Source organism: Aspergillus novofumigatus, assembly GCF_002847465.1.
Source record: "Aspergillus novofumigatus IBT 16806 chromosome Unknown P174scaffold_3, whole genome shotgun sequence".
NCBI lineage: Eukaryota > Fungi > Ascomycota > Eurotiomycetes > Eurotiales > Aspergillaceae > Aspergillus > Aspergillus novofumigatus.
Genome location: NW_020194276.1, coordinates 1,783,910 through 1,808,577, shown reverse-complemented (window position 1 = coordinate 1,808,577; position 24,668 = coordinate 1,783,910). Strand labels below are relative to the sequence as shown.

Below are 24,668 nucleotides of genomic sequence, written 5' to 3'. Positions count from 1 at the left end.
AGGGATTGAAGAACCTAGTATACCATTTAATAATAGTAGACAGGTCAAGGGCATTCCCAGCCATACTGGGCGCGGCCTAAGAAACAACTATTAACACTAAAATAATACATAGGACTGATGCAATATACAGGTTCGCAGAGTGAATAATGGGTGTTATACTATATATACTTCATAAAAGTACTGTCTGCAAGCTTGTAATTAACTTTAAAAGGAAGACCCCCTTAGGGGTTAAAGTTCTTTAAGGCAGTATAGAGGCAGCACATACACTAGTACTTTCTATAAATAATAGTATTTGCCATGATGAAACTTGATAGTAAGAACCATAAAGAAGAAGTAAAATATAGTAGAAATGAATAAGATATCATGAGGTTTGGGAGAACTTAAATATTAGGTATTAATAAATAAAAAGTAACTGCGACACTAAAGAAAATGCTATAATATAAAGGAGAAGCATTAATATATAAAAGTAAAAGAAGAGAAAACATAAATAAAGATATAATTAAGATAAATGTACTATGGTTATTACCTATAATAATATTATTTACTATCACACCATAGTATATAATAACAAAGAACATAACAAATTTTAAAATACATAAAGCTAATATAATAGAAGCATTATATATGCCCTATAATTAATTATCTCTATTAATAACATTACATTATGCTAACTATTGTGATATTATTTACTTCTTTAGGAAAATTTAAAGTTATACAACTCTGACTGAGGACAGTTGTTATAACCAGAGGGGGTATAATTATAAAGGCTCAGCTATAGCCTAGCTACTTAATTATGCAGCCACCCCTTGCTTCCTAATTATTTTTAACCTCCTGCTTTCACACCTTGAGCTGCTTTCAAATCATTGCTGAATGCATCTAGGATAGACAGTGAAGATAAATAGTATGCCCCTTGTCTGGTATTTGAAAAGACAAGGATTAGTTTTTATTTTATATGATCTACTACTCTCTACCATCCTCTTCCATTGATTATCATCACCAATTCTTACCTAGTCAACAGGCCATCTACCCTGAGACGTAGATCCTTACACATATAGGTATTTATTATTTTTAATATCTTTGCAGCTTATTTATTATACTAGTGGGTTTGTGTTCCAAGAGTTAAGAAGCCAGTTGCTAAGACTGAGTAAGTATTGTTTATTATAGTTATTTTATTTTTTATATATATTTTCATAGGCTCTGCTTGCTCTTCTGTTATAATATCTTCCTTAGAATTAATTCTACTGATTCTCTACCTAATATCATCAGAAAATAACTTGTACAGGTCAAAGGGGAATTTAAAGAATATAATTCACAGCAATACTCTTTTTAAGATTGCTACTCTACTACAGGATTTTAGCTGCAGTTAAAATCAAAGGATATCCTGTGCTAGCTTGACTATTACTACCTCTCTCTTAAACTTTCTGCCTCTATAGATGTAGCGGGCAGGGCCCGCTGGGTGCTCGAGCTGTTCGATCAAATCGTACAGCCCTCGCGAAGTCACGTCCAAACTGGACACCAGCTGCAGGTCACGTGACCTCATACTAATCAATGTAGCAATCTGCCCGGTTATGTGACCGCAAGAACCATTTGCACACTCCTTTTTATGTTTGGCCGCCGCGGCCCTAGCTAGATTTCTCCCTTAGCGATTTCTTACCGTCCAAACCTAGGTCATAGGTTGAACTGGCTTCTAGCCTGTGACATTAGAAATCGCTCAGCACCTCTAGACGAACTAGACAGACCAGACGAACTAGACAAACCAGACAAACCAGACGAACCAGACGAACCAGACGAACCAGACGAACCAGACAAACCAGACGAACCAGACGAACCAGACGAACCAGACAAACCAGATAAATCATACGAACTAGATGAACCAGACAAACTAGACGGGTGATATAGACAGCATGAACTATAACAACGCGTTATCACGGATGTCAACATCCCCTGAAGGACCTAGCGAAGAACAACCATCACAGCAGAACAATATGCAGACAAATCTCATGGCCTAAATGGCCTAACAGTTACAGAATATCACTAATTAAATGGCTTAACTCAAAGAATAATAAATAACTGCTACCATAATAGCACCTACTCCCCAGATGACCCCACTGGCTACTGTGGTGGAAGACCTAATAAAAAGACCTAAGCCTACACTACCTGATATGGAGATGTATAATAGCTCTGATAAGGCTGCATACCAGACCTTTCATGCCAAGCTACAGGCAAAGCTATTACTTAACCAAGCTGCAATTAGTTCCTTCCATGGGTGCTTATGGTATATATTTAGCAGACTTAAAGGAAACACTACTGTAGCCTTAGCCCCCTGGATAGATTAGTATGGAAATGATCCAAACACAACTCAAGTGATATTAAATAGCTTATATAACTAACTTAATCTTATGTTCCTTGACTAGGGCAGAAGCAAGAAGGCCCTGTAAGAACTATAAACCCTACACCAAGGCAGCTGCCCATTTAATGAGCTGTTAGCAGACCTAAACCAACTGCTAATGGAAGCTAGAGGCTATTCTTAGTCTAATAAAGTAAAGAAGAACTATCTAGATAGTGCCCTAAGCTATGAGGTGGAGGGAGCACTCACTAGTATTAAGAAGGAAGAGACCTTCACAGACTACTACCACCAAGTGTAATAAGTAGCTAACTAAGTAGAAGCCCTATATGCAAGGGGAACTGGCTGCTCTAATTAGTGCAGGAAGAATATATAGATTACTAATTATAGTCATGTTGCCTACATTCCTACACCCTGGGCGAACCCTACCTTAGCTATAATAAACCCCAATAATGCCATAGACTGGGAGCCTTCCTCTATAACCTTAGCTCACTAGTAGCATTGTGCTAAATAGGTTAATGAAAATAAGTTATCCCATCATCACAGTAAAGGAAGATGCTTACACTATAGGGCATTAGATTATATAATTAAGGGCTGCCAGTACCTAGGAGCCATTCCCCTGCAGAGTAAAGAGCTAAAGCCACTACACACTTCTTAAGCTATTAGACCCCTACTTAAGGATGATAAAGTAAGTAAGTTAGAAAACTAGTTACTCCTGTGAAAAGACTCTCACAGGGGCTAGTTAAATAGTTAATATAGCTAAAGAGCTGGCATTACCCATACCCTAAGGAAGAAGATATACTCACTAGTTATAGATAGTTCTAATAAGCTGTTAGATTTAACGCTCCTAAATTCATTGTGTTAGGTATTATTAATAAGGAATACAATTATAGAATCCTTCCTGATACTAGATGCATATCTTACATAGTTATGGCTGAATGCTTTACCTAGAAGCTATAACTAGAGCAGATCAAGATTAAACTAATTCACCTAGAGAACTACACTAGCACCACAGGAAGTATCATTTTAATAATCACCCAATTCTCCCTAGATGTCAGCGGCAACTACTAACACCTGATCTACACCTATGTGGTACCCAAGCTAGGTAAAGGCACTAATTTAATCTTAGGGATTCCATGGATGAGGGATCAGAGAGCAGTAGTAGAGGCTGAGGGACCCTAACTAAGGCTTGCAGATGGGTTTATAGTAGAGAGCATGAAGAATGAGCCAAAACTAATAATAAGGCAGATTAGCACTCAGGGATTCACTATTCATAACTAATAGCAGAGAAAGGACAGGACTATACAGATCTTTGCTGCTAGCATTAAGGATATTAAGAAGGCCTTGCGGGTTAAGAAGCATACTAACCCAGCCATAAAGCTGCTAGTGCATTACCATGAGTTCCTAGAAGTATTTAACAGGGGGAAGGCTGATGAGCTACTACCATACTATCCTAGAGTTAACCATTAAATTAAACTAGTCAAGGATAAGAAAGGGAAACTAATAGAACTACTATAGGGACTGCTCTATAGCATGTCACATAGGGAACTCCTAGTACTATAGAAGATATTAATAGAACTACTAGAGAAGGACTTTATTTATATTAGTAGCTCCGCTGCTATAGCACCAGTGCTATTTACCTATAAGCCTGGAGGGGGACTATAATTTTATATTAACTACCATACTCTAAATATAGTTATAAAGAAGGACTGGTACCCACTTCCCCTAATTAATAAGACCCTGGAACATATCTTAAAGGTAAGGTGGTTTACTAAGCTAGATGTGATTGCTACCTTTCATAAGATCTATATAGCCCTAGGAGATGAGTGGTTAATAGCTTTCCGCATATGATTCAGCCTATTTAAATAACTTATTACCCCCTTTGGCATAGCAAACGCACTAAGCACCTTCCAACAGTATATAAATTAGACCCTTCAGGACTTCCTAGATAAGTTCACATCCGCGTACATTAACAATATGTTAATTTTTACTAATAGATCATTAACTAAGCACTAGCAGCATGTCTGTTAAGTACTAGAGTATTTAAAGAATGCAGGGCTGCAACTTAATATTAATAAGTGTAAGTTTAAAGTAAAGAGCATGAAATACCTTAGTTTTATTATTAAAGCTAGTAAGGGAGTATGGATGGATTTAGATAAGGTAAAAGCTATATTAGAATAGCAAGCCCCTATATTAGCTTGTAGTGTGCAATCATTCCTTAGCTTTACAAACTTCTATTAACAGTTTATATAGAACTTCTTAGAGATAGTACAACCATTAACAGCTCTAACCCATAAGGGAGCCCCCTTTATATGGGGAGATGAGTAGGCAAGGGCCTTTAAATTATTAAAGAAAATATTCACTACAGCCCTAATTCTCATGCAGTTTAACCTAGATAGGAAGATAGTTGTCAAGACAGATGCATCTAACTGGGTGACAGGGGCCACCATGTCATAATATGATAATAACAGTATACTAAGGCCAGTTGCCTACATCTCTAGGAAGAATACACTAGCAGAGTGCAACTATAAGATCCATAATAAGGAGCTACTAGCTATCATTAACACTCTTAGGGAATGGGAATTAGAACTAATTAATTTACCATAATTCAAGCTTATTACAGACTACCGCAACCTTGAGTACTTTAAGACTGTCTAAAGGCTTAATGAATAACAAATGCGCTAGTTACAGACACTAAGTAGATTTAACTATAAGATGCACTACTAACCTAGGAAACTAGCCACTTGCCCTAATACTCTATCACAAAGGGAACAGGACATGCTATAAGACACAGATAATGACAGGCTTAAGGCCCACGACTGCTGCCTAGTACCTCTAAAGGTTATCACCAGCCAAATATATATACAGGTGTTTTACACCTATAAAGTGGTGTCCAGCCTGGACATAAGGTCTTTAAATAAATATAGTAATTAATGTAATAATTAGGCCCATCATATAACTATATCAGCTACACACACCAACAAGACACCCCTACTACTAGAAGAACACTGGAGAGAGGCCCAGCTAGATAATGCTAGTTTAAATAAAATATAACAGGCTATGGAGGAAGGGCAATGCGGTTCCTTAGCAAGTTATACATACAGGTGTCAATTGCCGAATGCTTAATATCACTAGATGGTCACCTACTATACCAAAGCTGCAAATGGGTCCCTAACTCAGAACCACTACAGACAAGAATCTTACAAGAGACCCATGACTCAGTGCTAACCAGCCACCCTGGAAGGAACACACTGTACACAATGATTGCCCAGAACTTCTACTAGCCAGAGCTCTCTGCAGACGTCCAATGGTTTGTGCAGAACTATGATAAGTGCAGTACTAACTATATATAGCACAAATAATGCCAGGGACTGTTAAAGCCATTGCTAATTCCAGACTATAAGTAGCACAAGATTGCTATTAATTTTATCACAAAGTTACCTACCTCTAATGGCTGCAAGGACATCATAGTAATTAGCAACAGGCTTAGAAAGGGTGTGATCTTAGTGCCCTGTGAGTGAATAGACTCTAAGACAGTAGCACAGCTGTTGATTAATTAGTTTATTAGATACCATAGCGTCCCTAGCATAATCACGTCAGACTGCGGTCCACAGTTTATTAGCCAATTCTGGGAATACTTCTATAAGCAGCTGGGCATTAAATAATAGCTCTCAACAGCCTTTCATCCGCAGACGGACAGGCAGATTAAATAAATAAATACTATGCTAGAAGCCTATCTACAGAACTTCTGTAACTACGCCCAGACTAACTGGAAGTCATTATTACTAATGGCCTAGCTTGCTATTAATAGCTAAGATACTATAAGCACAGGAGTTAGTCCATTCTTCCTAGATCATGGATACAACATTGAACTATTAGAAGTTAAACTACTAGATCAGGAAGCCGCCACCGTAAACACAGCCCACTCACTAAAGGAGAGGGCTGAAGCAATTATAATAAAGATAAGGGAAGCTACTAACATGGCCTAATCAGAGCTTACTGCCGCCTAATAGCATTAAGAAGAATATTTAAACTACTCTTACTTAGCAGCCCCGCGCTATGCTGTTAATTCCAAAGTATGGTTAGACCTGCAGAATGTTCAGACAGATCGCCCAAGCCAGAAGCTTGACGCACAGCATACAAAGTTCACAGTAGTAGAGGCTATTAGGTCATATACTTACCAACTAAACACACCACTAGGCATATATAATATGTTTCACATTAGCCTCCTGTGTCCCACCGCGAACAACCTATTCCCAAGCTAGTTAAATGACAATTACCAGCCGCCCCCCAAGCTAGTTAATAGCAAGGCTGAATACGCAGTTAAAGAGATCTTAGAGGAATGTGAGAGGCGCATTAGGCAAGGCTGCCATATAGAGTACTTAGTTAAATAGATAGACTACAAACACCCTATATAGGAGCCCACTGTCAACCTCGCCGACACAGTAGCACTTAATGCCTGGGAGAGCCGCCACCTCAGAGGGGAAAGGGGGGGGTAGTATAGCGGGCAGGGCCCGCTGGGTGCTCAAGCTGTTCAATCAAATTGTACAGCCCTCGCGAAGTCACGTCCAAACTGGACACCAGCTGCAGGTCACGTGACCTCATACTAATCAATGTAGCAATCTGCCCGGTCACGTGACTGCGAGAACCATTCGCACACTCCTTTTTATGTTTGGCCGCCGCGGCCCTAGCTAGATTTCTCCCTTAGCGATTTCTTACCGTCCAAACCTAGGTCATAGGTTGAACCGGCTTCTAGCCCGTGACAATAGACTGCTTATCCTTATATGACTATTTACTTGCTTTATACTAATTTTTAGTTTATGTTTATTCTTCTTTTATATATATACTTCTCTTCTTCTTTCTTGAATCTTGACATGTTTAGGTGGAAGCATTCTTCAGGCAAAGACAACTAAGAGCTTATATAGTGGGATAATTGTTCATCGCAGGGGCGTAGAGCCTTTGAATCGTGCGAGGGTAGGGGGTAGGCCAAAGGCCGCCCTATACATGTCCCGCTGATATCGAGGGATTCTGGCCCCTTTTATAATCCTACCTAAGCTATGAAGGAATGTAAGAATCTACATGGTTATATATATGCTGATGATATCTACTAATATCCTCTGTGCACCCTCATAGACTTAATCAAAATTATATATATTAATTAATATCACATCCTCCCCTGCTTAGATCAAACTCTGTCTGCGGAGTTCTTAGTTAGTAAGTAGAAGGTTTAGTCAGCACCTGTCATTGCAGCCAAACAGGGTTCAACTATTACTAAGATATATTAATTACCAGATCTAGCATTTGGATAGTATTATTTCTTTGTTAAATATCTATGGAATTAACTAAATTATTCTTTATTCTCTAACTTTAAAATCAGGGTGGTAGTAGCTCAGCATCTTCTTTATTAATATATAAGGGTTGTAATTGGATCCCTTTACTTAGTAATATTAATACATAAGTTACCTAAGTAATGAGTAATTACTAAGCAGTGTATAGGGAATTATAGTAAATATTACTATTTATAAACACATGTAAATAAAAGAATTAATAAAGGTAGAATTAACTAATAATTATAAATAAATAAGCAAGTATTTACTACTAGCATGTATAGTCTAGGTATAAATACCCTTAACCTTTAGCACTTTATTATGTGTAATATTTTATAGTTTAAGCCTTAATAGTATATCCCCTAGCTAAACTCCTTATCTAAACTAATAGTCTCTTATCATCACTCCCTAATATAGAGTATTTTAGTATTCTTTAAGCCTTGTTTCATCTTTATTCTATTAATTTTAAGATGCCTAATATTCCTAAACATACTAGTGCCATATAGGCAGCTAAGAAAGAGATTAGCTATAAGTTAATAAGCACTTAAATATCCTGTGTGATATTACTAGACCCTATATAAGAGATTAACTAGGCTACTTAAAATAAGCAGATTCTTGCAAAGGACCTTAAGATATAACCTAACTATAATGCCTTCCTCCTACAATGATATAGTAATAAGGTGTCTAAACCATATTCTACCTATATAGGTGGTTATAGTACCTTTCATTCTTGCATAGCTGCCCCTAATATAATTAATTCTTCTGGATGATGTTATTCTTTGTATGCTAGCACCTGTGTAAATTATATATAGAATAGTAAAGGTACAGACTACTCTTTTTATCTTAGTAAATTAGGAGTCTAGAAGCCTGACCTTAATATATATAAATTCTCTTTTCCTTCCTTATTTTTATTTCATTCCTTTCTAATTCATGCAGTCTATTCCTTAAGTAAGGGGACTTTATACCCTTAATAATAATAGCCTTATTATATATAACTAGCCTATTAAGAAGGCTGAAGAAGCACTAGAATCTACTATTTAATCTTATTCTATAAAGCTGATTACTCCTTCTAAGAAAGGTAAAGTATCTATAAAAAAGTCAACCCTAGAGATTATTATATCTTCTCTATCCAAAGGCCCTACTACTTATTCTTAGAAGAAGAAGTCCTTTTTTAATCCTCCTTCCTTTATATTAAAGATAAGTGCTCCTACTTCACCTTATAAGTCTACTAGTCTTTATCTATATGGGTTCTTCTAGGCTGATAAGTTTAGTATAATCTTATTTTACTAATATTATTCCTAAGATGCTCCTTCTAAGGCCCCTTCCACCCTTCTTAATAAGGGGAAGAATATCTAACCCCTTTAACTAATACTACTCCTTTAAAGCAGAGATGTTAAGGCCATCTTATAGATGGTTAAGTGCTTACCTAGCTAATCTCTACCAAGGATTTCAAGAACTTAGGGTGTTTATATTCCATTTACTAAGACCTAGTAAAGTTTAATAAGATTATAGTAAATCAGACCAATGCTCTAGAGGCTATTAAGGTGGAGGAAGAAGATATAGAGGAGGTTAATAAGTATAAAAAGGCATATTAGAACCAGGTTCTTTTAGACTAGGGTGATTATTAAGGCTGAGGTAGAGGCTAAGGTGGTTAAGTATAGCTCCTATTAAGGAAGCTAATAAAGTTAAAGAAGCTTTTTTAGTTAGATTAATTTTATAATTCTTAGAGTTTAGTATGGACATGGCTCTCTTACCTAGTATTAGTTTATAGTTTTCTTTTATACTTAGCTATCTTTAAGTAATTAGCTTTAGTTAAATAGGTAATTTATTCCTTTATCTTAATATTCTTATAATACTAAGTAGCTTATCCTTCTCTAATTACTCCTAATAAGCTGGAATCACCACTATAAATAGTCTATTAAAGTCTATATCTTTCCTGCTAGCATCCCTTTAGAATTAATTACTCCTTAATAATTTATATATTATTCCCTTATTTAGCTTATTATCTAAAGAAGTTAAGTTAATTTCACTCTAGCCACTTCCTAGAGTTAACTCCTTTTAATAATACACAGGTTAGCTATTCCCTGTTAGTATATTACTAACACATTCTTAAAGCCTTATTTATTAAGTATATTATTTTATTAAGACACCCTCCCCTACCTGCTTTAAATATACTCCTAGATATTTAGTAGATTCCTAATCCTTTTAAGTCATTTTTAAAAGTTCATCATATGAGAATGAGGGGTTATCAACCTCTTTAAGTACCTTACATACTTTAATTAGCATGTAGATTGATAATCCTGCCTTCTATAATTATTATATTAGTATAGCAGATATCCATAATTTCTCCAGTTCATTCCTAATATTAGCTTCTACTAATTATTAGCTATTAATAAGGTTCTCTACTTCATGTCCACTAGGTTCCGCAATAGTGTACATGCTAAGTGGGTGTAATTAAATAATTTAATATAGGCTAAACTATTTACTTTAGAACTTCTATAGAGATTTATTTTAAATAAGAACCTATTAACTAGGTTTAAGGTGGGATTCCTTTACATTACTATCTTAAATTAGGTTCTATTTAATCATATGTGCTAATAACATCTTATTAGCTAGGGATTAAGTATGGTTAATATATTATAATTATATTTTAATATCTTAACTAGTTAGTTAATTATATCGCGGATAACTAGGTAGCAATAGATATATACTATAGAGAAGATAAAATAGTAAAAGCTTTATCTAGGTATAAATATGTACTCATATAGTAAAAACTATAAGAGGTAGGTATTCATCCTATAGATATATTAGTTTACCTATAAGATACTTTATTAACATCTTTCCTAGTAAGCTATTTATATTTTTATTTTTACTATTAGTTCTAGGGTGATTTAGAGTTATCATATAATATTTAGCTTTAAGAATTTTAAGATATAATACTATAACTTAAGATAGGAGGTTAGTTCCATTATCTAAGAGCAGTTCTTTAAATACTCTATAGTTAATAAAGATATCCTTATGAAGAAAATAAGCTAATATTTCATCTTTTACATTAGGTACAGCTCTTGCTATAACCTAACTAGTTATATAATTAACAGCCATGATAATCTATTAATTACTATTTAGAGTTATTAGTAAATACCTAATAAGATTAATCCCCTAATACTTAAATAGATAGATGCCCTTTTTCACTAGGTGTTATATAGCTTTATATTTAAGATTTAGTCTTAAAGGCTTTACTATTTAATAATTTAGATAGCTTCTAGTAATATCTTGGATATCCCTTCATATTATTAGCCACCAGGCATAGGTATGAATTACTCTAAGTAAGGCTAGATAAGCTAGATGGCTAAACTAGTCATAGAGCTATAATATAAAGTCTTTTTAAAAGGGAATTTCAAGATATAGCATTTCAATACCTTTATCTATGTAATATAGTTGATCAGTAGGTTATTAGTTAATATATTCTATCTTAAGCTAAAAGTTTGGTGCTAATATTTTAATTTTTATTTTAATATTATTAGATATATTTAGATCATTACCTTTTAAGAATAAGACCATTAATAGATGCTATTCTAATTCAGAGAGGTTAAGTAGCATGTGAAGGTGCTTTTCACCTATCATCTGCTATAATTATATTATAGATAGATTAAAAGTATACACTTATGCTCTATTCACTGGACCTTCTTTAATAAAGTTAGGTTAATAACTTATTATATTAGGGATAACTGCTTTAGTTCCCTTATAATATTAGATAACAAGATTATATGCTTGAAATTCTTTAATCTAATATATAAGGTATTTTAAGTACATCTTTATATTAGTAAGGTACTAAAGACTTTTATAATCTATTATAATTATAATAGATTAGCTATTATTAATATAATAGTCCTATCATCAGAGTACTTCTTTAATCATAAGAAGTTCCTTCTCATGCATAGGGTAGTTCTTTTTAGTATTATTAAATTTATATCTATTAAATACTACTAGATGCCACTGTCCCTTTTTATCTTATTATAATAGTACTATATTAAGTGCCTATTTAGAGGCATCAGTTTTAATTTAATATAGTAGAGAGGGATCAGTAATCCTAAGAATAGGTATGCAAACTATTACATTCTTTAGTATTATAAATACTTACTAATATTAAGCATTCCAGACTATAAGTTAAAACTTCTTTTTATAAAGCAAAGCATCTAATTCCTTTAGGAGTTTATAAAGAGGGCAGCAATTCTTATAAACTTATATATAAATTAGTAATAGTATATTGACAGTCCTAAGAACTATTAAACTTTATAAATATTTATTAGTTTTAGCTATATCTTTATAACTTCCATCTTTATAGGCATTAGTTAAATAAATCCATTACTAATAATATGACTGTAAAACTCTAGCTCTCTCTTAGTAAATATACACTTAGAGAGCTTTACATACAGTTAATATTCTTAGAGTTAGTTAAGCATCTATTAAATATGCTTCTCATGTTCCTCATCTAAGTCTAAGAAGATTAAAATATTATTAAGGTATATTACTATAAAGTTAAGATCTTACATAATGCTATTTATTATTATTTAGAATATTATAGGTGTATTACAAAGTCTAAAAGGCATTACTAAGAATTTAAACTTGCTAAATAACATATTAAAAGCTATTTTTAGAATTAATAATTCACCCATTCACAGCTACCAGTATCTAGAGAGGAGATTAAGCTTTAAAAGATACTTAGCTTAACCTACTTAATCTAGAAGTTCTTAAATTCACAGCAGTGGATAGGTATTCTTAATAGTCACCTTATTAAGTAAGCAATAGTTAATATATATTTACTATTTTCTATTAGCTTTAGGGATAATTACTACCAGAAAGCCCCATGCGCTAGCTAAAGGGTGAATAATAGCTTTCTTTAATAGCTCCTTAACTTGCTTCTTTATCTCATGAAACTTTTTAGGTAACTAAGGGTAAGAGTTTATATTTATTAGCAGGGAATCTCTAGTATTAATATAATGCTATATTAACTAAGCTAGAGGTATTCCTAGATGCAACTCTTCCCTAAACATATCTTCATACTAGGTAAGAAGAGGCCTTAACTAAGATAGTTCTACTAATACTTCCTCTTCCTTTTCCTTTTTAAGCTCTTAAATAATAAATAACCAGGCTTCTTATTAATCCTTTTAAAGGGTATACTAAAGTTATTTTATAGAGATAAGACTTACAAGTGCTTCTAGGCCTGATTTAATTTAGTATTAAAGATTAATAGGGTTAATATTTATATACTTTATTCCTTGCCCTTTAATTATCATTTAACCCATAATCTAATTAATATTAGGATTAATATATCTTAGCTAATCCTAACCTAGAATAATATCATACTCTGTCATTTTAAGAACCCAAGGAGTGATGATACAAGGCTAACTACTAAGTCTAAGAGGGATCTAAACTTAACATAACATATATATAACTTCATTATTTAGTAAGTAAACTTATAAAGGGTTAAGCATATGCTAAAAGCAGAACTATAATAAGGGTAGTAAATTAGCTAAGTATTTTAATATAAATATATAGCTAGAGCTGCAGTCTAGCAGTACTTAGATATAGGCTACTATCCTAGAAGCTTCAAGCTTAGTAGGAAAGTAGATAAGATCAGATCTAAGAGCATTTAGATAGGCATTAATATAATTATAATCTTCTAGTTCTAAATCTACCTATACAGCATTAAGCATTCCCTTAATAGGTGGTCAACCCTCCTTATTATTATTCCTATTTGAATTATCATGATATTTAGGTGGTTTAAGGTCATCAGATACCTCACACTCCTTAACTTTAGAAGCCTTTAGTAGTTAACTAACTAGTGCTTCCTCATCTAGTAGTCATTCACTTTTCCTAATTATTTCTTATAATAGGTCTTTAATTAATTTAGTGCTATATAAGCTTGCATATTATGGCCTTTCTATCTATAATTAAAGTAAGCTTAGTTAGTTTAATACTAAGCCTTCCATTTGCGCGTTCCCTTCTTTAGATAATTAGGAGACACAAGGATAGTATTTAAATTAATATCCATCAGGTCCATTTAATAATTATTAGTCTTACTAAAGGATTAGAACTATACCTAAGTATATAAAGCAACTCCCTACTTATACTTAGTAAAGTAATAAACCACATTATTAAAAGTAGTTAGTTTACTATAATCTTCTGCCTAGTAAGCATGCAGAATTAGTTTTAAGTTAGTAATAAACTTCTAGACTAATATATTATTAGGAATTCCAGACTTAATATATTTAGTAGCTTCCACTAGGGAAGTAGCATAAGATTACACCATCTAATTACCCTAAGTGCACCTCTTATACTCTTCCTAATACTTAATTTCTCCTCTAATCTCTCTAAAGTTTTCTCAAATCCACTGCTTAAAATTATCTAGAGTAGTAATAGCAGCTATTAGATTATATTTAACCTTTTACTTATGAGCATCCCATTACTCCTTAGCTTAGCTAATAAGGTAATGCTTAACCACTGTAACCTTTTCAAGATTAGTAGCATCCTTTTAAGTAAGAGTTCATTCATTACAAAAGTAATTATTAACCTACTTAAGCTACTTTGCTGCAGTATCCTTACTATACTTACCATTATATATAGGGATAGGCTTAAGGTTAGAGACCTTTTAATACAGCTTGCATTCTTCAGAGTGAAGAGAAGAAAGAAAGTAGGGGTCAGAGGCTATAGTTAAAGCTCTAGCAACCCCTTCTAGCTAAGGATGATTATGCTCAGCCCAGAGAAGTCTAACTAGGTGTTTATACAGTTTAATTAGTTTATTTCAAGCATTTTAGTTAGTCATGCCATGAGCTGCCTAAATAAACCACTATTAAAGATAATCCTAGTTAGTCTTAAAGCTATTACCATTATAGGTAGACTAGGTTTGAGGAGTCTCTATACTAGAAGATATAGATTTAATATCATCCATTTTAACAAGAGAAGAATAATAATTAAGTTAGGAATAGAAATCTAAATTAAGCTTATTAATAGTAATTTAAATCTATTAAAATGATTTTAATTATCCCCATTTATCTTATCCTTTATAGTCAGACAACTTAATCCTATTATTAGTTACTTTTCAGAAGGCTTAGATAGTCAATGACATCCACTCTATAATATGGCTGTGGGGAAGAGCTAACTAGATATCCTAGGCAAATCATCACTATTGTGACAATCCGTCACCATGTTCCCCGCGGACCTCCTTACACGGAGCTTTCTGCCCATCTTGACCGCTTACCTCTCCAGGGCTGTTTGGATTGTTTGCACTGTTCCACCCTCTGTTTACATATCTCCCCACTATGTACATACTTCTTCCCCCTCTTCTCTATGCTTAGTTTTCTATCGAAATACTACCATACCATTGGAATATGAGCAGTGCCATCATAACTATTATAGGAATCTAGATTAGCCTGAGGAGGTTGAGCAGTCAATCTAAGGCATTTTCCACTATGTTTAAGGATAAGGATGATTGATATGAGGCATTTATTAAAATTAACCCATCAGTGGTGTCCTCAAGGTCCTAAGACTATGGTCTTTTGGTGCTGCTGGGGTTCAGATTGAATCCTTTACAGGGATTTCAAACCTTCTTAGGAATCAAGCGTCATACAATCACCTAATCCAGACATGCTACCAGATGGGATAATTATTCATTGCAGGGGGCATAGAGCCTTCAAATCATGTAAGGGTAGGGGGTAGGCCAAAGGCCGCCCCATACATGTCCCGCTGATATTGAGGGATTCTAGCCCCTTTTATAATCCTACCTAAGCTATGAAGGAACATAAGAATCTACATGGTTACATACATGCTGATGACATCTACCAATATCCTCTGCGCACCCTCGTAGACTTAATCGAAATCACACATATTGATCGATATCACAATAGTTTGCTTATAAAGTCTTATGATCCAGAGGAAAGTAAGTTTGGTTAGTTCAGCTCTATCAATGACATGGTATGACTAGGGTTGTTATTTTCGCGGGTTGGGCCGGGTTCTCCTATCTTTTGAACCCAACCCGCCGGGTTCGGGTTCTAGATTTCTAGGGCCTAAACCCGGCCCATAACCCAGCGGGTTCTAGATAGTCAACCCAGCGGGTTCTATTCTGCCGAAAAATCAACTCTCCGCCTACCTAATCTAGTTAGTATGTATTTAATTTTTCTCTACCATACTAGCATCTATACTAGCATCCAAAATATGTATGTAAATAATGCATTCTACATAGAAATCTAACCTAGGTTAGTGTATTCTAATTACTAGGTATTGTAATTAAAACCCGTTTTTAGAACCCAACCCTTAGCGGGTTCTAAGAATTAGAACCCAACCGACCCACGGGCCCTAGAACCTGAACCCAAACCCGGCCCATGGCGGGTTCGGGCCGGGTTGGGTTAGGGTTCCCGGGTTGGGTTTAACCAGTCTAGGTATGACTAGAGTTGCATTTGGTGCGGGTTCGGGCGGGTTCAAGCCTAGTCAGCACTGAACCGCTGCGGTTTCGGGTTCAAATTTTAGAACCTGCAACCAAACCCGGACCTGATGTGATTTGGTTGCAGTTTTCACCACAAAACCCGCTGCTAGGCCTAGCTAGGCCTAGCTAGGTCTATACTAACTAAGCATGGTTAGATTCAGTTCAGTTTTAGATTAGATAAACTGCTATTTTCAACCCAACATCTCAAGCTTAAAATGATGTGATGATATCTCTTTATATACTAATTATTTTAATTTAAAACTATATTTAATATACCTCAGGATACGCCTAAGAACTATGCGACTGACTAAGTACTATGCAACTAACTAAGTACTATATGCGGCCTGTCAGGTTGTGTACACAGTACAGCAACCAGGGAGGCCTTGGAAAGGCTGTGATTAAAGTTGCTTAGTCTGAGAATTGACCATGAACACGTATACCTATGAAGCTTCAAATGCAAGGGGCAGCTTTGACTCCGAGAATATCTCTGGGGAGCTTTCACACACATACCTGGATAAGGATCTCCAGGCAGACACAGGGACAGACGCATTCACAGACATACAGGGAGAAACTAGCAGTGCAAACCCACGAACCGGTCAGGCCTTTTTTCATGCCCAAATATACGCACAAGGCGCCTATTTTCAAATAGAGCGATTAAGGATTAGGGCGAAGGAGTACATCCAGGAGTCCTTTATGAAATTTCCAGACTGAGAATCATTCACCTCCGCGGTGCTTGAGGTGTACGGCTCAACAGAAGGCCACGCGGCTCAGGGACCCTGTCGTCCAGATGATGATGGATAACCTTCTGCTTCTGAGGGCTAGTAATCCCATATTGGACGACACCTTTTTAGAAGTGGTTCCCAACTTCATGTTAGAAATTTGCCTTTCCGCCTTGGATAGATGTGCCAAGCATCAGAGGGAATATAGAGGATGGGGCTACTAAGATTAGCACTCATTGGAGATTGCTTTCTAGGGCAAGAGTGCAATCCATAATGTCACAGACCGTCTGATGTGGGAAGCGATATCTATGGCCCACGCCAACACCAGTCAGAAACGGAGGCTGGTCGATGTGAGCCTTAGGATTAGGCAGACTTCCAGACATCTGAAAATTTGCATCTCTTTCTTCTTCCCTCCCACTTCTCTGATAGAAACAGGTTGATCTTTCATCAATTCTGCTCTGGCTGACTGAGCACCGTTGTGATGTGGCTATAGTCATATCATGTTAGACTACTCACGTGACTTAACAGTTGATTATGGAAGTCACTGTTAGTTCTATCTTCTTCCTCCTTTTCCCTATGTCTATTATTCCCGTTAAACCGCTGCTGAGATAGTTGAGAGATGGAGAGCATCTTCACTTCTTAATTGAGCGCCATCATAGCAGTTGCCCCTCCTGTGAGAGGTATGGGATGTTGCTGAACCGATGATGCTAGTTACTAGTAGCCGTGCGGAGTGTTAATCTACTACTAAGTCTGTCTAAGCTGCTCAGTTCTACTCTAAGTAGATACTAGGTTCAGTAACCTATCCATATTCATATTCTCTTATCAGAGTATGAGTATACTGATATACTATGATCTGGGGTGCAGAAGAGGCTTGGTCAGACCCTGTATAAACCTTAGGTAATGACAGATAGTTTTCGTTAACCAGTCGAGCCTCTCCACAGGGAGATTCTGCTGATTTGCTGTCAGGACCTTTCCTCCCTTAGAGCACTCAAATTGTACATGAATATTGCTAATATACCCATCTTGACTTTTCCTGGACAGTTCTCCACGAAGCCTCCTACAGGGAAACGCCAGAATCCCTAGGGCATGTCCTTGATATCATCAATAGTACAACTGACAGGAAAGCTAAGACCACGATCCCCCATAAGCAAAGCTATGCCAGCAAGAGTGGCGGTGACACAGTCAGTTTTGTGGTAGGGTCTTGCGCTGCCCTCGAAGAGCGACCTGCAGTGCCCTAGCAAGACATAATGTCTTGCACGAGTCATCGGACAGGTTGTATTGGCCTTTTCGGCTGCGTAGTAGCAGCAGTTGGAGGCAGATCGGGTGCACTGGGTCCACCAGGCGTTAAAGGGCGTGCCACAGTCTTTTGTTGGATTAAGGTCGACCGCAGTGGCAGGGCAAGCAAGTAAGGCAAGAGCAGAGAGAGCAAGCGAGATCTTCATGATGAAGCAGATTTTGTCTGGTAACAAAAGACGTTTACACAGGGAGGTGTTCTTTATAAAGTATTCTCGCATAAATGCGGAGAATTCTGTTATGGATGGCTAGAACGGACAACATGCAACACCTGCTTATGCTGAATCTGGCAAGCATACGCGATCCCTGTAGGTGGCTTACATCAGTGTGCATTTGCACCTTGTCTGACCAGTGGTTGCTGTGGACCCCTCGTATAGTAGTCTGGGTTTGTTTGTCCATATGATCCAAAGAATAAAGGAATAAGAAGAGCATAAATATATTTCCTTTTCAATGAAAAATCGGTAGTATGCACCCACCATGTCAGACACCATGTCCACCGCCTGGCTTGGGAGCCCGCAGCGGCTGTCTGCCGGGGATCGACCACCGAACTCTCGGGGTGCGGCCACCAACTCCGGGCCGCATTTTAGGGGTGTTATACCCGGAGTCGGGCGCAATTAGGACGACCATAATCCACAAAAGCAACGGCCATCCGAAGCACCGCGCCTACACCTGGATACTGGAGATTGTCATGGAGCGAGGCGAAGGAATTAATCTGGTCGACGGTCCGTTGGCAGTTATTCTGAGCAATTTACATGTAGTTTGACCCCATTAGGAGCTCTCTAAACTAATAATGGTCTTCCACACACTGGTACAGCCCTTTTGCCAAATTGGACTTATCAAAAAGAGAGGTGCGGAGGGATGAGGGCTTGTCGCCGTACCTATAGGCGAGGGGGGTGACACTCAAATCTAACAGACTAACTTTGCATTTCTAAGTTCGTCCTTTTACTAACTTGTATCCTCTATTTCCCGATGCGCTTTTATTCGCTTACTAATTTTCTAAGAAGACATCATTTATTAATATCGATCGCTTCAGAAACTAGGAGGCTAGTGTGCGGCATGGGAAATGGTGTACAAGAAGGGTGTTGAAAAATATAATTATGGATATGAGACCCTAGACTGATAGGAATCCTGTCCGGACACGTACTTGTTCATCATTTGTTGTGACATCGACATCGACAAGACAAACATACATGATTGTCGATGTCAAAAGTGGGGTAAATTGGTGGCAAGGGCTCGGTTGCACTAAACAATGCTTCTCCGCACACCTGTCCCATGAGGAAAGACCGAAGGGAATGGCACAGTTCTTCTTACGTTATCTTCAGACTATGCATGTACTTATTAGGGCACTCACCGTCAGAAAAATAACATATTAACACGTTCTGTGACAGCCTCCATTAAGCCTTCAAGGACACCGCGCATCGAGTGGTATGCATATCCTTATATTAGGTCCAATATGCAATCTTATTCTTAACCTGAGTGTCATAGGTTTGTCAGCATGAGCTCTCTTCAAGATCCTCTCGATGTTATCAATGATCATCTTTCAGAAGATGAGACATCCGAGCCTGTCCCCTCCGAAGGCGAAGAGTTAGAGCAGAAAGACACGCGCGAGCGACCCTGGAAGGGCTTCTGGCCCCCTCCACCTAGCAGCAAACCTGGATACCCTGTGGTATGTACAAAAAAAGATAAATCAAACGCGGCAAATAGGTATCCAAGTATGGATTCTTGGGGTGGAAGGTAAGCGAAATACGCCTGCGCAATCACCTCGACGGCTGGTTGTATCTTGAAGAGGCCCTCCTCGCTCGGAACATATTCCCAACGGGAGAAGTATGTGAGAACCTGACATGAGTCTCACAACGGAAGTGGCTTGGGGCTTGAGAAGGCTCCGGTCCCTTGAGTAGGGAATGCAACGGTCGGATATTGCTTGGCAAGAGGAGAATGACTTGAAACTCGATCAAAGTTTGATTTATCTAACTCGCATATGCCCCCCTCGTCCTCGAAATTCTCAGCAGCCTCATTTTTCTCAGTATCTCTCACCCGTAAAGCAGCAGGCCATCAAGGGCGCATATAACTTCCGACCACGTTGATAATACTGGCTTAAGTACGGCTGAGCGGACGGGAAGCCCTGTTTTCCACACCCTATAGTCATATATGCTGGAAATGAGAAGGGCTGATGCCTATTATGTGTTGAATCCTATGATTAAAATCTATCCTGACTGATATCCCAAGGCAAGAATACCGTCTCAGAACACTGAATAAAAGGGCTGAAAATCAGGAGGAAGCTGTAATGCTTTTTTACTGCCCAGTGTTATCCACCACAGCTCCTATAAAAGTACCTAGGGGCTCATCTGTAATAGATGGGTGTCCAGTCCAACCCACTACCAACTCAGCCAAAAGGCCATTATGACCAGATCCTAACGGATCTGATCAACTGGATCGCACCTATATACCTTAATCCTTTACAACTATACCTCCTCTCTCTGAGGCACGCCCTCGGGCCTTAGATAAGCTGTAAGGAACTAGGAATAGATAGGTGGGGGCCCCCAGGAATGTCCTAAGAGGCACTAAGGGTCCCTACTAACGTAATCCACAAGCGAGCGGCCATTCCAATCGAGCGGCCACCCTCTTCAGATTTGACCGCGTCTCATTATTTTGAATTAATTAGCACGTCACCATGCCTCCAAACTCTCATAAAAAATCAAGGGAATTAGCTGAGCAGGAGGGAAGAATTATCCTTGCAATATCTGCTATCAAAATAATCAAATTCGCAATATTTCTGAAGCTGCACGTGTTTATAATGTCCCCCGCACAACTCTTCGACGACGCCTAGATGGCCATATCTTTCGACCTGAGGCACGCGCAAACGGGCATAAGATGACGCAGAATGAAGAGGAATCACTTATTAGGTGGATATTATCTTTGGATCAACGTGGAGCAGCCCCTCAGCCATCTCATGTTCAAGAAATGGCCAATATTCTCCTCTCAAAGCACAGATCACCTATTTCTCAGACTGTGGGCAAGAACTAGGTATATAACTTTATTAATTGGCATGAGGAGATCAAGACCCAGTTCTCTAGGCGCTACAATTACCAGCATGCCAAATGTGAAGATCCAAAGATTATCTAAGAGTGGTTTAATCATGTCCAGATCACTATAATGCAGTATGGGATCGCGCCTGAAGATATCTACAACTTTAATAAGACTGGCTTCGCAATGGGCTTAGTAGCTACTGCTAAGATAGTTACAAGAGCTGAGATGCTTAGACGGCCCTTCCTTATCCAGCCAGGGAACCGCGAATGGGTTACATCTATAGAGTATATTAACTCTACTGGCTAGGTGCTTCCACCATGCATTATCTTCAAGGGAAAGGTCCATATTGAGGGCTGGTATCAAGATACAGCCTTACCAGCAGACTGGCGGATTGAGGTTAGTGAGAATAGATGGACAACTAATCAGATTAGATTATGATGGCTTCAAAAAGTCTTTATTCCTACTACTACTAGTTATATGACTGGTAGATATCGACTGTTGATTCTTAATGGCCATGGGAGCCATCTAACACCTTAATTTAATCATATCTGCAGTAAGAATAATATTATTCCACTCTGTATGCCCTGCACATTCATTATATCTTCTTCAGCCTCTAGATGTTGGCTATTTCTCTCCTCTAAAGCGCGCGTATGGTCGCATAATTGAGGAGAAGACACAAGTTGGTTTTAACTATATTAACAAGCTTGACTTCCTTAAGGCCTATCCGCAGGCCCGTACAGCAATCTTTTCATCAGATAATATCAAAAGCAGCTTTTCTGCAACTAGATTAATACCACTGAATCCAGAACAGGTGCTCAGTCAGCTTAATATCCAGCTTAAGACCCCTACGCCACCAGGCAGCTGATTAACAGATTCCATCCCAAAAACACCTTATAACCTCAAGCAGTTGAAGAAGCAGGAAAATACACTTAAAAAGCTACTCAGGGAGCGTACATATAGTCCTCCTACCCCTACTAAGTCTGCGCTAGATCAGCTTATTAAGGGGTGTGAGATGGCAATGAATAACGCTATCCTTCTTGCAAAGGAAAATCATGATCTACGTGCCGCACATGAGAAGCAGGTTCAAAATAGGAAGCAATCTAGGCGGCAGATAGAAGCTGCAGAGGGATTCTCTATCCAGGAAGGGCAGGAGTTCATTCAACAGAGGAATCAGGCTGATGAAGCTATCCAGGAAGTAGATGCAGAACAACGCCCTCAATGGGCACCCCCACGCTGCAGTGACTGCCATATTATAGGCTATAAGTGATTGCAATGTCCGCAGCGCAAGAATAGCTAGATTTAGTAATAGAATCATGTTTTAGGGGTTGTAAATACCCTCTAATCTCTGGGGCGGCCAAAAGTGTATGGTTTAGTGGCCGCTCAATTGGAATGGCCGCTCGCTTGTGGATTACGTTATATTCAGGGCCCCTAGTCTTAGTCATCCTGTGAGCTAGTAGGTGGCAGTTGAATCCAGTAGCGCAACTGGTAGGGATCACCATCCCTACATTCCATACCACAGTCCTACATATCTCCGCGACTTTAGTAGGGACTGGGAACCAGAAATTAATCCACCTCCAGCTGGATTCGAACCCAAAGCCTATTATCTAACCCGTTAGGATCTGGTCATATTGTAATAGATGGGTGTCCAGTCCAACCCACTACCAACTCAGCCAAAAGGCCATTATGACCAGATCCTAACGGATCTGATCAACTGGATCGCACCTATATACCTTAATCCTTTACATCATCTGTATTAGATAGGGGTTATTTTCCTCACACCTAGATAGGATGCTGAGAGGACTGAGATTAGTTATTAGATAAGATCTGTTATCTGAAAATTAGAGTTTAACTACTTCTTCTATTTCTAAAGTCTGCTGAAGGGTTCCTATTATAGAGTCCTAAAGTTAGACTATCTTATCATCTGAGCTAGATGCTAGGTGCCAGCTGTTACTAGAGAATATAAGAGACCTAACCTAACCTAAATAACCTTCCAGAGTCTGCTATAGAGCCCTTATTATAGTATCCTAGAGCTGTACTATCTTATTATCAGAGCCTAATACTACAAGCTTACTATTAGTAGAGAAAGCTATAGCCCAGACCTAACCTAAGTAACCCTTAAAAGTCTATTATAAAATGCCTGTAGCAGTATCCTAAAGCCTAACTATTTTATTATAGGAGCTAGTTATAAGAAGTTAGTTGTTAGCAGAGAATATAATAGATTAAAACTAACCTATATAGATTAGAAAACTCTACTATACAGCCCCTATAGCTATATTCTATAGTTTAACTGCCTCTTCTAAGTAAGATGCTAGGATATGGCTGTCAGATAAGAATACCACAGACTAAACCTAACCTAAATTAGTATGAAGAGTCTATTATAAATACCCTATGCCTATATCCCAGAGCCTGACTTCTATATTATCTAAGCCAGAGGCTAAAAGTCAGCCATTAGGGGAGAATACTATAGACTAAATAGGATGTGAATACTTCTAAAGAGTATGCTATTAGGGCTCTATAGCTATATCCTAAAGCTAAACTATCTTATCTTAGGAGCTAGAATGCTAGATGCTAAAAGTTAGCTATTAGATAAGAATGCTATAGACCTAACCCCTATTAAGTAGCCCTCTAGAATTTACTATAATTCACCTATAGTAGTATTCCAGAGCCTTATTATATTATCTAGGGAACCAGATACTAGTGTATAGTAGTTAGGTAAGAATGCTATAGACTAAAACCCATCTTAGCCCTTTAGAGTTTACTAAAGAATGCCTGTAGTAGTATCCTATAGCTTAATTATCTTATTACTAGAGCTAGATACTAGGAGCTAGCTATTAGCAGAGAATATAATAAAGTAAACTAAGCCTGAATAACCCTCTAAAGTCTGCTGTAGGACACCTGTAGTAGTATTCCAGAGTCTAATAGTATTATTATAAGAACTAGATACTAGCATTCTGCTGTTAGTAGAGAATGCTATAGAGTATATTAAATATAAATATCCTTTAAGAACCTACTAGAGGGTGCCTGAAGCTATATCCTAGAGTCTAACTATCTTATCCTCTAAACTAGATGCTAGAAGTTAGCTATTATTAGAGAAAGTTTGTAAGGATCTACGTCTCAGGGTAGATGGCCTGTTGACTAGGTAAGAATTGATGACGATAATCAATGGAAGAGAATGGTAGAGAGTAGTAGATTATATGAAACAAAACTAATCCTTGTCTTCTCAAATACCAGACAAGGAGGATACTATTTATCTTTGCTGTCTATCCTAGATGCATTCAGCGATGATTTGAAAGCGGCTCAAGGTATGAAAACAGGAGGTTGAAAACAATTAGGAAGCAAGGGGTGGCTGTATAATTAGGTGGCTAGGCTGCAGCTGAGCCTTTATAATTATACCCCTCTGGTTATAACAACTGTCCTCAGTCAGAGTTGTATAACTTCAGATTTTCCCAAAGAAGTAAACAATATCACGATAGTTG

At 37.6% G+C, this 24,668-nt stretch overlaps 2 protein-coding genes across 2 annotated transcripts; both read right to left on the bottom strand.

The window, feature by feature from the left end:
- Positions 1–17,621: 17,621 nt before the first annotated feature.
- On the bottom strand, positions 17,622–18,551 carry P174DRAFT_440007 (uncharacterized protein). The gene has a single exon (XM_024826947.1). It carries the CDS (start codon positions 18,312–18,314, stop codon positions 17,952–17,954), a length of 363 nt encoding a protein of 120 aa, XP_024684014.1. The 5' UTR covers positions 18,315–18,551; the 3' UTR covers positions 17,622–17,951.
- A 5,465-nt stretch (positions 18,552–24,016) lies between these two features.
- On the bottom strand, positions 24,017–24,196 carry P174DRAFT_366873 (WD40 repeat domain-containing protein; the record flags this gene model as incomplete). The annotated part of the gene is made up of 1 exon (XM_024822139.1): positions 24,017–24,196. A coding segment is annotated over one exon (180 nt), but the record flags the coding sequence as incomplete, so codon positions are not given.
- Between the last annotated feature and the right edge of the window lie 472 nt (positions 24,197–24,668).

Coding starts and splice junctions, on each gene's coding strand:
- P174DRAFT_440007 (XM_024826947.1), bottom strand. CDS start 18,314: ATGAAGATCTCGCTTGCTCTCTCTGCTCTTGCCTTACTTGCTTGCCCT.